The sequence below is a fragment of the Cryptotermes secundus genome, unplaced genomic scaffold, assembly GCF_002891405.2.
Source record: "Cryptotermes secundus unplaced genomic scaffold, Csec_1.0 scaffold326, whole genome shotgun sequence".
Lineage (NCBI taxonomy): Eukaryota > Metazoa > Arthropoda > Insecta > Blattodea > Kalotermitidae > Cryptotermes > Cryptotermes secundus.
In genome coordinates this window covers 55,849-71,501 of record NW_019727396.1, presented here as the reverse complement: position 1 = coordinate 71,501, position 15,653 = coordinate 55,849, and the positions used below count along the sequence as shown (strand labels likewise).

At 43.1% G+C, this 15,653-nt stretch overlaps 1 protein-coding gene across 1 annotated transcript in view; it reads right to left on the bottom strand.

Moving 5' to 3' along the window:
* The window catches only part of LOC111864670, a 39,310-nt gene extending 24,072 nt beyond the window's left edge, over window positions 1–15,238 (bottom strand). The window contains exons 1-7 of the mRNA XM_023852077.2: window positions 15,187–15,238; window positions 12,488–12,811; window positions 10,514–10,764; window positions 7,452–7,680; window positions 6,456–6,613; window positions 5,898–6,031; window positions 479–630 (exon numbers count right to left, since the gene is read on the bottom strand). Of these exons, the coding sequence (XP_023707845.2) occupies window positions 479–630; window positions 5,898–6,031; window positions 6,456–6,613; window positions 7,452–7,680; window positions 10,514–10,764; window positions 12,488–12,811; window positions 15,187–15,238 (1,300 nt within the window). The remainder of the gene's footprint in view (window positions 1–478; window positions 631–5,897; window positions 6,032–6,455; window positions 6,614–7,451; window positions 7,681–10,513; window positions 10,765–12,487; window positions 12,812–15,186) is intronic.
* Window positions 15,239–15,653: the final 415 nt, after the last annotated feature.

Below are 15,653 nucleotides of genomic sequence, written 5' to 3'. Positions count from 1 at the left end.
TGGGGTTGACTCAGCCTCTAACAGAAATGAGTACCAGGAATGTTCTTGGGGGTAAAGGGCAGCTGGCACATAAGGCTGACAACCCTGCCGCCATCTAAGAGCCAGTTGTCTAGAAAAAGAGGGAACCTCAACATCTCACAATCCTATGGGCCTCCACGGCCTGTTACAGGGATGCCTTTACTTTTTTTTACTTTACCTGGTTTTAATATAGGCCTGCAAGGACATTTTCTCTAGGGAAAATTAGATCAGAAAACAATATTTCTATGCTTTACAGGTGAAGTCCTGAATGTTTTTAAAAAAATCAATGTAACACAATTTATTATGTTGTTGCGAAATGTGCTTGGATGTTGTCAGGTATCGTTTTCGGCATATACGGTGATATCACGATAAAGAGATACTGCATATGCTTGTCCAGCTCTGTTGTTGTAGTGACAATGGTTGGTTCATTATGGCCCTACCAATATTACGTTATGCTTACCAGTTGGAGCACATAACAATGTCCAGTGAGCAGTAGAACGGGAGCCTGGACTGATCCATTGCATACTTCTTATCACCTCATGTCCTACCTCAATGAGGGTTTGCGTGCCGATGGTTCGTGTCCAGAAAACGGCCAAAGTGTCGCCAAATAAACTGAAAACATCAGTTCATGTTACTTCAATCCTAAGTCTGCAATTTCACAGCAATTATTAATTCATATTGAAGCAGCTGCCTGTATCAAGGGGGGATGGGGAACCAGAGAAAATAGACACTCCTGCGTAGATGTTGGCCCTTTAGTTATGTTGTAAGTAGACTAACCCTAAGTTATATCTTATTTGTTTCAGAACACTGGACCGCAGACACTAGTCTGTTTCATCTTTGTCATCCATCCATTCATTTAACTGTCCACTCCGGCTTCCACAGACAACAGTATGCACAAGCAAGATATGATTTTAAGCCAGAAACATTGGTTTCCCTGTATGAAACGACCAGTTGGGCTTCCGACAATCCCTCCTGGCATTTCAATGTACAGGAACATGTTGTGTTGCCATGTCTGATGCTGTATCTTCCTATGGGCAGTCAGTACAGCGACTGGCTATGGGCTGGATGACAGAGGGGTCGGAGTTTCAGTCCCAGTGAGATCAAGAATTTTCTCTTCTCCACGTTGTCCATCTCTGGGGGTCAGCCCAATTCCCTATCCAATATGTACCGGGGGCTCTTTCCCCAGGGGTAAAGCGGCCGGGGCTCGAAGCTGACCACTCACCTCCAACTAGTGCCAAGCCCAAGAAAATGTGGATTCATACATCCACTCCCCCACACGCCTTCATGGCATAGTACTTAATTAGTTAAGTACAGGGACAAATTTAACTTTCTTTTACTTATGTGATGTAGGCCTTCAAATCAATAAGATTCGGAGTAAAGGAACCTACCGATGGCCGTGCCATAGCTCAAGCGCTTAGGCGCTGGCGGCCCGGGTTCGATCCCAGGTCCGGTCAAGTGGGATTTGTGGTGGACAAAGTAGCGCTGGTGCAGGTTTTCTCCGAGTACTTCGATTTCCCCTGCCAATCTTCATTCCACCAATTGCTCCACAATCACACTCACCTATCATCTGTGGCTGGTACAATAGGTCTGAAGTGGCCGCAGTACAAGGGACTTAGTACCACCCCACTAGCATTAAAAAAAAACCTACCGGTGCAATGACTGTTATGAATGGCGAAACTTTCTGTGAAATAACAAAATGTACATTTCTAAAGAAGTGCCAGAAGTAAACCTTGCTAAATTTGAATATAATAACAAATCTTCAGGGCTATAAACTTCAGCAGTGGAAGGGAGGAAGGGGAGATATGATGTCCTAGTTACAGATGAATGTTCTGGATCATTTTAAGATTGTGTGGGTCCCTCTATTTTTGTCAGATAATCCCACTTGCTTTACATTAGCTGTAAAATTGTAATCAAGGGCGTCACTTTTTTCCTAGCAATAGTAAAGTGGCATATAAAGGTAATGCATCTGTGAAATTTGGGGAAAAATTATAAAAAATCACAAATTTTGATTTTTGTATAATAAAATAGTTCATATCTTCCTATTTAGTAAAATGGAAGTTATTTTGGCCTCGCGCCATTTAAATGGACCTGAGGTGACCATTTAAATGTCCCTGTGCACGTGTTTCAGCTGCCACGCCCGCATGGTTTGCCTGTACATGTTTCAGCAGTACACAACACATTTGTCAATTTGAATTTTGCGCCTTTTCTGTGTCATAGGGAACTTTAGTGTTGTGGGTAATCTGTGAATGTTCAAAGGTAAACATTTGAGCTTCAATTGCCCATTTAAACCGCTATTTTCGTTGCGTTAATGTATTTTAGTTGTTGAGAATCTTGGTTTTGTTGTTGTGGACAGTCGTGCTATGTATTTTTATATGTGTTATATTCTTTTTAATAGTTCATTCAGTTTTATTTAATTTAGGCCTCCGCAGTCTAGAGGTAAAGTTCCCACCTCCTGACTCGTAGTACGCGGGTTCAATACCCGGCAGATGTCGTCGAATTTTTAAGGGCGGAAAAATTCAGGGAACAAGTCCTCCGGGAGGGACTTTAAGCCTTGGGTCCCGTGTCGTAGCTTTACGGCACGTAAAAGAACCTCATATCTCCAAAGGAGGTCACTGAGCCAAATTACGGACGTTTCCCGCCCAACAGCAGTCTCTAATACCTCTAGTAGATGGGGGAAGCATTATAGATACCTCTCAGCTAGTAGAGCCGGTCTCGCTGGCTGGGCGGGACTGATGGTAAGCACCAGTACCGGTAGGATATAGAGACTGCTAGAATATCATAGAGGGAAGCACAATAGATCAAACTGGTCGCGGTGCATGGGGAAACCCACCCTCTCTAACTAACTAACGAACTAACTATAATTTAGTGTAGGTTAGGTCAGTGTTTACTTTATTTTCAAGTGTACATAGTATTGTATATACAACATGAATAGGTTCCCAGATAAAAGACTAAAAGGAAAGAGACCAACCAAAAGAAGTTTGTAGGCTAAAAATTTAGTAGACAAGAGAAGGAAGAAGCAACAACAAATGGAAATATGTTCTGAAGTATGTGAAAGAAATGAAAGTGCTTTGATAGAGAATTTCTCTTCAGCATCATCTTCCCAGGCATGTGCATCCCAGACAAAGCTATCTTTTTTCTCTGACAAAAGAATTAATGCTGCCCAAGACAGTGAGTATCTGAATGATGTGACTAATTCTGATTATGTATTAATCCATTCCAGCTTTTGGCAGCAAATATGTAAAGGAGTAAAATGTGGCACTTGCGGGGGAAATGATTTGAAAATAGATTTTTCTCAATTCATGGGCATTGCAGTTAAAGTAGCTGTAAAATGTGCAGCTTGCTACATTACCTGCAGTGAAACTTATACCAGTCCCAGGGTTGAATGCACCAAATCAAGTCGACCTCCATTTGAAGTGAACCAAAAAATGGTAAACATTTTTTTATCATTAGGTAAGGGTCATGCTAGGCCACACCATAGCTCAAAAGGTTGGTCGCTGGCTTCCCACCGTGGCGGCCCGGGTTCGATCCCGGGTCTGGTCAAGTGAGATTTCTGGTGGACAAAGTGGTGCTTGGGCAGGTTTTCTCCGAGTACTTCGGTTTCCTCTGCCAATCTTCATTCCACCAATTGCTCCACAATCACCCTCACCCATCATCTGGGGCTGGTACAATAGGCCAGAAGTGGCCGCAGTACAAGGGACTTAGTCCCACCCCACTAGCTATAAGAAAAATGGTAATGCTGGAATGGAAAAATTATGCATGGGCATGGCATGGCATTAATCAGCGCTTCCTCGTATAATTCCCATTTGTTGCAAACAGCAAATGAAAATACAGGAATACATCACAGTGTGTTGCAGGAGGCTCAGACTATTGTTCGGCAGTCTTATATTGCCACTGATCTAAGCCTGAGTGAGGATGACATTACTGATTGTTGAAGTAGTAAAGAAACTGATTCCATTATACACCAGATTAGCTAATGAGGAATTCCTGAAAAGGTGCATACCTGGGAAGACTCAAAATGCCAATGAGGCATTATGTAGTCTTATTTGGACTAAATGTCCAAAAGACACATTTATTTAAAAAAAAAAAATTAGACAGTGGGGTCACTAATGCAGTGAGTGAGTTCAATATGGGCTGTATAGCAAGCCAAGATCTGAAAGAGGAAGCAACAAAACTGAAGTTCAGCCCAGCAGCTGAGAAAATAGGGAGGGCAAGGGATGACCATCACCTCAAGCGGAGCACACATTGCAGTGAACCAGGCTCAAAATCTGCCAGAAAGAAGCTGAGGTTGTCCAGAGTAGCTGCAGAGGACAAGAAGAAACTGAAAGAGGGTCCCACATATGGATCTGGTCAATTTTAATTGGATCTGAGGTCAGAAAACAAAGATATTCATTAACAAATTTTTAAAACTGATTTAAGTTTTTTCAACATTTTCACAACTTCAGTTTTTTACCAATCTGTATAAAATTTTACACACAGGCTTCCTATTTGCTTATGAACAAAATGACCATATTACTTTTCTTTTGTTGCACTTCATTGAACTGAAAAATTAAAAAAAAAATTAATTAAATCTGACTACTATAGAAGTTAATATTTTTTCTCAGTAGTTAAGATAGCAATAAAAATGATATGATAGAAGTTTTAATTTGTTTAGAATAAGCATAAAAATCCATATTTCATGACTCAGTTTTGAAAATTGCATCACGGGGCACATTATTTTGCGCATTAATATAAAATATTAAAAAATTAATATTTCAGAAATTATTAAAGCTAAAAATGTGAAAATTGGTACTATAGGTCATATTTCATGCTAAATAACTGGTATAAATTTCAAACAAATCCAATGAAAACTGTAGATTTGTTTCAATTTTCACAAATGCATTACCTTAACCTTGTGATTCTTTGTAGTTTCTGTTAATAGAACAAACGAACAAACCACAAGAAGGGTGGGGGAGCATCTAGGCGTGTTGAAAACATATTGGCACGTTAGCACTAGCTCACGGTGTGGGTGTACATGCCGATTTGTCTGTGACTCGTTCACCGAAGGTTCTAGATCTCCCAGTCCTCTTGGCTCTTCCGAGTCAAAGTCAAAGTCATGGTGCAATGACGGTCAGTCAGTCTGTCTGTCTTGGTGTCAAGGCCCAGCTGGGGCTCATGACCAGATATTTCTTTTGAAAGAAAGTTACTGTCTTGTCCATGTGGAGTGCCCTCTCTAACGAGAGGTCGGGTCTCATTTTGGCTCTTCCAGAAACGTGGATCACCAAATATACTCGCGAAAGCACGGGCGCTTTCTAGAAATATTACGTGCGGAAAACAATGGCTGCTACTCTCAGTCTTGAGTTCGGGCTTTGTGAGTCTGGACGGCTGATGTGGAATGATGCCTGTAGTGAATGGCAAGTGAAATGAGCTTCACGACGCAAGATGACAGCAGCGTCGGTGCAGTGAAGGTATGATGGACATAGACATGTTGACAGCAAGATCTTAAGTGGATACATGCAGGAAGACAGCAAGATCAGCTTTAAAAAATTATTTATTGCTATTCTTGCGAAAAACGCCTTATGTGGCGGTGGTTGCGGTGGGAGCGAGGTGCACCCAAAAGCAGGTGCTATGTTAGCGTACGTTTTCACCGATTGTACTCTCTGCTTTGGCGGCCATTTTGTATAAAGTCTGGGGAAAATGCGTAGAGATTGCAGCAGTAATTCACCCGTGGTGTCATGGCGACCATGTTGCCCACCAATAACGAGAGAGTTTCACGGGGCTGGCTATAATATCCAGTTCCTCTGGATCATATATCGACATCAATATCGTAATTAAACCATTCCCGAAGAACTGGGAAGTTTCTAATCTGGAAAGCCTAAACAAAAGTGACTGGCTTATCTTACCTGATGGAGAATTCTCTCCAGTCCCAATATGACAGCAGTGTGTCAGCCCTCACTGTCCCCAACACAATTTGGCTCGAGTTGGCGGACCGTTGCAAGATCAGCTCTGTCTTGTTCTTTCTTCCACCCATCATTAGCTGATAACACGCAATATCAACTGTCACTTCATCGGGAATGCTTACGGGCTAACTTTGTTTGGCGGAAACGAGAACTTCGAGGAAAGCATCACAAAATTTACTGTTGCGTCTGTGTGTGTGTGTGGTGCTTTGCGAATAAAAATGGAGTTTCTCTCACACAAACAAATGTTTTTATTATTCGACTCACAAATGTTTCGGCCCGAATAGGCCATCATCAGGTGAGTTTTGATAAATATAAAAATGGTGGCGGAATACATATAAACTGCAATGTTAGTATAAAATTTTGTTAGTTAAAATTGGGCCCGATCAGACTTAATACTATATATTTGTTAAGTTTTAAAATAAGATTAGACCCACGCGGATTAAAACACATAAGTATGTAATTTTATAGCCCATGCTGGCATAAAGCAGAAGACGTACTCACCCGGATGCGAGGGTACTTGATGGCAGGTGACGCTCTGAGCTCGAGAGAGGCAGAATGTACAGCTCTTACGAAAAACATGGCTTCGCGTGCCGTGGTTGTTTTCATAAGCTGCCAGAAACGGACGAATTCCAACCGGGTCGTTGTTTGCACCTCGCAGTCTGGAACCCGAAAAATAGCAATGCTGTACAAGATGTATATATGTATATGCTGTGCACTACATTTCCAGCTTACAACTGTTTCCAAAATGCATGACACTGGCATCTAGCGAGTCCTTTCTCTGCCTGAAATACGCTAGTTCTTTCTGTTCACGAAGAAAATGCATAGTTAAGTGCTTGTATACTCGTATTAATTCATTTTGATAATGTAAGGAAGTTTTATTGAAAGAAAACAATGAAATCAAGATTATTCAGTATTTTTTTGAAGATAAAAATTTATGTACCAATGGTGAGGAAGATTACTGAAATAAACTTCAACCTATGTCAGAGAAATGTCCTGTGAGCGACCTAAACCAATGACTCTACTTACTGAATGATATGATGAATAAACTAATTTAATTTCCCCGCTACTGGCTTTGCATCAGCAAAACATGAACAACCAGATCAATTAATTATGTAAAGTAATTATTTGTAAAATATGTGTAGACCCTATTTCAACTGGAAGTACACACTTCCACTTTTTCCCCCCCCACTTGGAACCACAGCCCCAGTGGGCCTAGGCCTACCTCCATGAACTTCTCCGTTCACTTCGGTTTTTCTAGATCTTTCACATTCGGTAGGACTCCTTGGGCGGGTGATCAGCTCGTCGCAAAGCCTCTACCTCTACACAAACACAGAAAAACGCACACACACAAAATAAACATCCATGCCCTGAGTGGGATTCGAACCCACAATCCCGGTTTACAAGTGAGCGAAGACAGTACATGCCTTAGACCGCTCAGCTACCGTGACCGGCCACTTCCACTTTAACCATTCAGTTTTGTGATAGAAGTAGCCGTACCTGAGATACAGGAAGGGAAACTCCACATGCCACTTTCTCCAACAATGCTGTAGTAAAGGGAAGTCTTGGAATTGAGCCGAAACAGTCCAGTGTTGTTGTATTCTCCGCTTATCAACGGCGTAGTGTCCTCTTCTTTGCCCATGGAAATGTTACCTCCTTCCACTCTGATCCACATCTTCGTCCATCGGGTCCCCCAAACGAGGCCTGGAGTGCTCACCAATGCTGGACTCTGTAGCATATTATATTATATTCACCTCTGTGGTCTAGTGGTCAGGGTTCGATTCCCGGTGCTACCAGATTTTTTGAGAAGTAGTGGCTCTGAAGCGGGGTCCACCCAGCCTCGTGAGGATAACTGAGGAGCTCTTTCAAGGAAATAGCGGCTCAGGTCTAGAAAACCGAAATTAACGGCCGTGGGGATTCTTTTATTGTAGAAAAAATATTGTAAACACAAAAAAAGGCCTAGGCAATCCCCTTCCCGCACTCTGTAGCACATTCTTATAAACATCTTATTCTATAATAGCGTTAACCCCTAGATTCTTAATATAGATCTTAACTTAAATCTGAGAGTTACTGTTAATGATCAGTACAATTACTTCTTTTAGTTGTCTTACATATATATCTTCGTTGCGCTGACCACGTGAGACACCCTCTATCCGTTAAAGTTGGCACTAACTTCGCCGATAAGTGGCGGTCGCTTGGTCGGTATAGTTCGCTTACGGACTAAAACCACGGAGTTTGTTGTTTTTTTTTTTGTTGTTTAAATTATATTATGTGTTCCTTTAGCCTGATCTGCAGAAGAAAATGCAGCGAAGTGTTTTGAAGTTGCAGATTTATTCATTGCGTGGTCAGCTGTCGCCAGGCATGGTTTGGGCGTGCTCTCTCACTTTGAATATTCTTGTTGTTGAAGATGTAGTTTGATGTTACCATATTGCTGGGTTCTAAATGTAATTACATGCCACGATAATTAACTTCGCGATATTTATTCCTGAATTAGTTTATGAATTTTAGACTGTTAATAACATCAACATTTAGAGATTAAAGGAATTTATGTTAACTTCTTGACGATCAATTAATATAAGAAACATGACTTTCAGTATTTACGGATAGGCGAAAATGTTACTGAAATTATTGTAACAGAAAATGAAATTAAGATTACGAATTATTGCCACAATTTATCTGAAATATTAGGGTTCCTGCATCTTGGTTTTACTCTGTCTAACTAGTATAGCCAAGCATTTTCTAAAAGCACTGTCCTGCGTTATCCAGTCTTGACTAAAACAAAACGAATTATTTAATGCGACAGAAATGAATAGCTGTTAAACTATTTGCACTACATACATCAGACTTCACAGAGTTATAAATGAGCCGAAATAGCTCCGTCATTATGGTGCCTAGGCTAGGGACCGCGAAGCCGGGAAGTATGAATTTGATTCCTGGACATTTGTCTCTTGTAAGATTTGAGGTTTTCACGGCGGTGACTATGACGAAAGCAATCTTCTGTGATGTGGCACCGCGTAGATACTGTGTTAACCGATGTTTCGGAGGAACGTATCGCCTCCATCTTCAGGGTAGATACGTTCCTCCGAAACGTCGGTTAACACAGCATCTACACGGCGCCACATCCCAGAAGACTGCTTTCTTCATTTTTCTCTTTTCTGCGGCGTTCAGACTGGCGCTAAGAGTCGCCAAGCCTCCTAGACATTGAGTACAAGGACTCTTTCCACAGAAGAAAGGAGACCAACTCTTGAAGCTGTTCTTCCATGTCCAGTTGAGACGGCCAAAAAACTGTCGCGCGTGATGGGGATAACAGTTGCTAGGAGAGAAGGGCCAGTTCCCCCACTCTATCGTCTTAGCCTGACTGCTGGTACCCCTCACCTAATGCTAGTGAAGAATGAGTCATCTAGCCAATAGGCATGAAAGAGCGCGACCGAGTAGTGGTAGCGCAGGAGGAGAGGGTGGAAGAAGCGGGGAACGAGCTGGAAGAATTCTTTGTCTAACTGCACTGTAGTGACGAGAGCTGAAGAATGCGCAGAATGAGAAATTACGAATATTTATCATTTCATTTTGTTAAATATTCATCATATCGGCAAAGTAACAAATAAAATTTGCAGATTTTAATTAATTTAGTATCTTATGTCAGTTCGTGTACGATGGGCTGCATTTATGAAGACAGCTACATTTAGACTTTACCTTCACGTAAAATAGAGGTTATACTGGAAAGGTACGAGCCAAAATTAAATTCGTCCTGCAAATCTTTGGTTTAGTTGCCGAATAAGAAATTTCGTCGAAATCTGTTCGATACCTTCGGAGACGAGCGGGCGGGCGCAAGCTCCACCACATGGCTGTGTTCGCACTTTTTGTATTTGCGTACAGAAGGCAGAATAAGCAGTGGTCGCGTGGTCGAAGAAGAGTATGATCTTGGGTCAATACGACATGGGGATTGCGGGTTCATATCTCTCTAGGGGTCTATGTAGGTTCATGTTCGCTGTGGTGTGTTTATCTACATGGACAGAGGCTTCGGGACAGGCATATCTCCCATCCAGAGAACGATACACAAGGTTTAACAACAGATTGTTTCAAAACTAATTGTGAATCGGAACACGGTAGAGGATTTAATTCACGACAGCCGAACAACAGTAAAAATATTTTATAGCAAACACCAGAAGTCTTTTCAGATTTGTTTACTTTTAAACAATTCGTGGGTGCCTTAACTTTTCCATATTTGTTCTTCTCTCCAAATGAATGGAGATTAAAATCATGAAGTGGGCGTTTCGAGAGGCCGGGTACACCTTTTGATGCATGTTTGTGAAAAAGACGCTAGAGAAGTTGGAAGCCTAATAAATTTGACCATCTAAATAAAATTAGTCCGTCTCAAATTAAAAAACGAGGGGACGTACAAGTTTTAAGCGTTTAGATTACGTGTAAACTGTGGAGTATTTACAACAGTTTCAACCAGTCCTCTGCATGACAATAACAAAGGAACCTGGAAGGCTCAGTATCCCATTGCGGAAATTATATTGTCCTACCCCTGTAAATGAGGGTGTCCCGGCTGAAGTATATACCTTTCCTCCCGCTACAATGCCAGAATTCGTGTTAGATAACACGAATTCGACGCCCGTTTGCCACTCCTGAAGTTGTGAGCCCGATGACGGGATGGACAGCACGCTGAGTGCCAGGTGCAGCCTGACGCGATTCCACTCCTCGGGGTTCCATAGCTTCATGGCGAAGCTGATGGTGGCATTCCCCTTTTGGAAGGGAGTCCAGTGGGAGTGCACCACCGGGCCCTCACCTCCCGTCGTGTACACCACGCAGTCTGAAACATGAAATTAGTCTGAGCAGATATCTCGTACATATACAGTTGCACAACACATGTTTATTAAAAATGGTTATAAACTGGACGACCGCCTCTGTGGCCTAGTGTTCAGAATTCCTAGTTACAGATCCAGAGGTCCTGGGTTCCATTCCAGACGCTACCAAATTTTCTGAAAAGTAGTGGGTCTGGAACGAGGTCACTCAGTAGTCCGCAAGTGAACTATACTGACCGAGCTTGTCGCTTGTCGGCGAAGTTAGTGCCAACGTTTGCGGATGGTCAGCGCAACGGACCCCACTGCCGTTAATCTCGGTTTTCTAGACCGGAGCCGCTATTTCCTTCAAATAGCTCCTCAGTTATCCTCACGAGGCTTAGTGGACGCCGTTCCAGACCTACTACTTCTCAGAAAATCTGGTAGCGCCGGGAATCGAACCTGGGACCCCTGGATCTGTAGCCAGGAACTCTGACCACTCGACCACAGAGATAGTCTATTATTACGTACTCATCATCATCATTAGTAATCTGTCAGACGACAGGTCCACAGTCTCTTCCAAAACAATACCTCCACTTAATGCGATCTAGGGCTTTCTCCTTCAAATGACAGTATCCTCTTCTGTTCCCAAGGTCATCCAGCATCTTCTTACGTCTTCTTCCTCGTCTTCTTGTCACTTCTATCCGCCCCTCTATCTTTCCTTCAATAACTTCTTTTAGAAGGCAGTTTCTGAGTAAAACATGACCAATCTAATTAGCCCTCCGTTTTCTTGTTTCGTGTAGGATATTCCTCTGCTCACTTACTCTAATTAACACTTCTTCATTTCTCACATAATAGGTCCAACTGATCTTCTGCATCCTTCTCCAACACCACATTTCGAAACTTTCCAGATGTTTCTGATCTACTGCCCTAAGTGTCCATGTTTCAGCCCCATACAGAGCTATGCTCCAAATGTAGCATTTCACTAGTTTCTTCTTCAAATTTAAGTCAAATTTGCTGGTAAAAAGATTCTTCTTCTTGCTAAATGCAGCTTTTGCCATGGAAATCCTGGATTTAATTTCACTAGTACACCTTCCATCATCTTTTAACATATTACGTACTGTCAACACAAAATTGTATTAAAATCTGTTCGTCTGGTGCGATGTCATTACATGCACTGTAGCCGGACAGAGGAAGAGATACCGCAAAGCCAATGGACGCAAGTACAAACACACAGCGCCTACAGCAGGTTTTCCTTAAACCCCAAGTTAGGGGAACAGGGGCGTATTTGGAATCCATGTACGTTTCATAACTAAATCAATCCATGGAGCAGATTCATTCCTCAGAATTTTGTTAGCAGCATAGGAAGTCAAGAATCTTCCCTCCGTTACTGAACCCGGAAGTTCATTACCAGATTCAAAGAATCCACCTACTTTGCCCCTCTCCTGAGTCAGTTGAATCTTGTCCACATTCTCACACCTTACTCCTTTGAAACCTTTTCTTTTATCACCCTCCCATGCACGTGTACGACTTTATCCCAGAGTTCGTCTCTTCCATTCGAGCTTTCCAACTAAAATTTTGTATGCACTTTTCATCTCCGTTATGAGTGCTGCACTCTTTTTGGCTTGATCACCGTAACAATCGTGCATCTTTCTCCATCCGCTTCTTACTTCATGTACCTTAGTTCCATTTACTCCCCTCAACACTCTGCTTCATTACAGTTCGTATTTACTTCTATCGGGACCTCTAACTTACCTTGCTCATTGCAAAAGGGAATACTACAATAATCCCTCTCCACTTTCGCCGGTTCATCTTCCTCCTCTTCATTTTCTTTATCACCTTCATCTTCAAATTCTCTCCTCACGTAACACCACGGTCCTCCGGGGTCTCCATCTGGGTTGCGACATCGATGTCCAGCCTTCCTACGCGATCCATCAGGAAAGACGCTGTGAGGGAAGCGACTGGCCTCTTTCATGCCCTTCTCCCTGTGACGGCTGTTCCATGACAAACAGTCGCGCTCGCCGGCTGATCGGTGCACTTTCCCAGCATACTCCACGCCTGATCCAGTCAGTCGACAGCCTGTGGACAGCGGTTTGAAGACACATGACATCAGGCAACGTTAGAAACGGAGAATATTATGTCACAAACTTGCGGTTTCTCAACGCACTGTGTTGTTAAGAGGGGTGGGGAGTTTCCGTTCTTTTCAACGGAAGTTATTCGATCCATTTTAGAAAAAGTTCGACGCTCTTTAGACCAAGCTCTCCACTCCCCCCGCACCAAAACAAATTGTCGTCGAAACGTCTATATTCTCCAGCCACATAATCACTGTTCGTTGTGCGAACCATATGAAACAGCGAAATACACTGTGTGTGTGTGTGTGTGTGTGTGTGTGTGTGTGCAGAATGCAGAGTTTTAGTATGCCAAAGCAGGTGGTGCATATAAAATCACTGGCATTAAAGGATTAATTAGGTGCGACGTTATAAAAACAGGTATCTAAATCCTCTTAGATACAGGTGAGTGTTCAGATTTACGTCTCGGTCGCTTTACTCCTGAGAGCCACTGAACAGGAAGTGGCCGGATGAGGTCCACATCTGCTCTGTACGTATGGTGAAGAGTGAATACGCGTTCCTAGCAAGAACCAAACACCCGGTCCAGCCCGTAATTAATCTAGGTCGTACCGAAAGTCATGAGCAACTTTTTTTTTTCGCATGCAACCTGGGAACAGCAGACGAAAGAGAGTATGGTGGTAGGTGGAACCAGCTGTTGTGTTAACCTTGAGTGTCTTGTGACGTCAATAGCTTGCATCACGTGACCAGTATCACTCGTAACAAAATAGCCGACAACGATATGTCGTTTCACCAGCGTGCTGTCATCGAGTTTCTTGTGAAAGAGGAAATCCCTGCTTCAGAAATTCACCAGAGACTTCAGCGTGCTTATGGAAGTGTGTTCATAGGTGCGAGCAGTGTTCGAAGGTGGGTGAAACATTTTAAAGACAGGAACACCAGCATCGAAGATGAGCCTCGGAGCGGTCGCCCTCGAACAGCCTCAACTGAACGCAACAAGGAAAGAGTGGATGAGATCATTCAAGATGACAGGCGTGTGACTGTGGACACAACAGCTCAAAAACTTGGAATAGGGCACAGTGCAGTACAGGAGATGATTGAAAGCTTGGGCTATAGGAAAGTTTGTGCTCGTTGGGTCCCGCGGTTATTGACCGAAGACACGAAGGCCAGCGAAAAGCCATCACCTCAGAACTCCTGCAGAGATATCGACACGATGGCGATGATTTTTTGCTCTGTATTGTGACAGGTGACGAAAGCTGGTTTCACCATTTCGAGACTGAAACGAAACGGCAGACTATGGAATGGCACCATTTGCATTCTTCATCAAAAAAGAAGGCAAAGACAGTGCCATCAGGTGCGAATGTGATGGGCACAGTCTTCTGGGATGTAGAGGGGTTTATTCTGGCCGAATTCCNGGCTATAGGAAAGTTTGTGCTCGTTGGGTCCCGCGGTTATTGACCGAAGACACGAAGGCCAGCGAAAAGCCATCACCTCAGAACTCCTGCAGAGATATCGACACGATGGCGATGATTTTTTGCTCTGTATTGTGACAGGTGACGAAAGCTGGTTTCACCATTTCGAGACTGAAACGAAACGGCAGACTATGGAATGGCACCATTTGCATTCTTCATCAAAAAAGAAGGCAAAGACAGTGCCATCAGGTGCGAATGTGATGGGCACAGTCTTCTGGGATGTAGAGGGGTTTATTCTGGCCGAATTCCTGGAACCTGGGCAAACCATCAGTGCTGCTCGTTATGTCCAGACGCTACACAAGCTCCGTCGTGCATTGCGCGATAAACGTCCGGGACGAAACATCATCATCCTGCATGACAACGCTCGCCCCCACGCCGCTCGCCTCACATTGGAAGCAATTGCAAAGATGGGGTGGGAAGTTCTTCCACACCCCTCCTATAGCCCTGATCTGGCACCCTCCGACTACCTTCTTTTCGGATTTGTGAAAGATCAGCTGCGTGGATAACGTTTTGAGACAAGGGAGGCAATTCAGAAAGCAGTGCGTCAGTGTCTTCGGATGGCTGGAACGGAATTTTACAGAAGGGGAATTTTCAAACTCCCAGAACGCTGGGAGAAATGTGTACAAAGAAATGGCGATTATGTGGAAAAATAAAGAAAGCTCTGTATATTGAGGTAGTGTATTTGGTTTGTCAATAATAAAGTATGTTACTTCACAAAAAATTGTTGCTCGTGACTTTCAGTACGACCCTCATATAATGTTTATGTTTACATTATTGGAGTTTTAATGCTAATTACTCATTTCTGGGTATGACCTTTTGTCCTTTTGGGCCTCGTAGGCTTGTGACAAAAGTGAAGAAGATGTGATTGCAAGGTAGCACTTGAAATCTGACGCAAACCCAAAAGAATACTAAGGCAAACCTGTGTTGTTGTTGATGACGATGATGGTGGTGGTGCTGGTGGTGGTAGCCATCTGGTAGTAAAACCCCGAGTGTCAATACTATCCTCCAGTGGGCGAATGATTTTGAGACAGTTCGAGCTACCTCACGCTTACAATCTTGTTTCCCAAGTTATGCAACACCGTGCAACTGCTGCACGCCACGGCCGCAATATCCCTACGCAATAATTTTGCCTTGCGCCAGTTACAGCGGCTTCTGAGCCGAATTGCATGCGCCCACTGCAGTGACCCTATGGACCAGTTGGTTTGCTTCCGATGAATGAAAAGGTTGTATGCGTATGAAAAACACATTTGGTTTTCGTCCCGTAGCAAGCTACAAGAGGTTCCCGCTTAATAGACCTCATGTATCAAAGGCCTATGTCAAATAAAACATGATTATGTGATTCATCCGACAAGGCCGTAAGGATTTAATGACAAAGGTTGATGTATG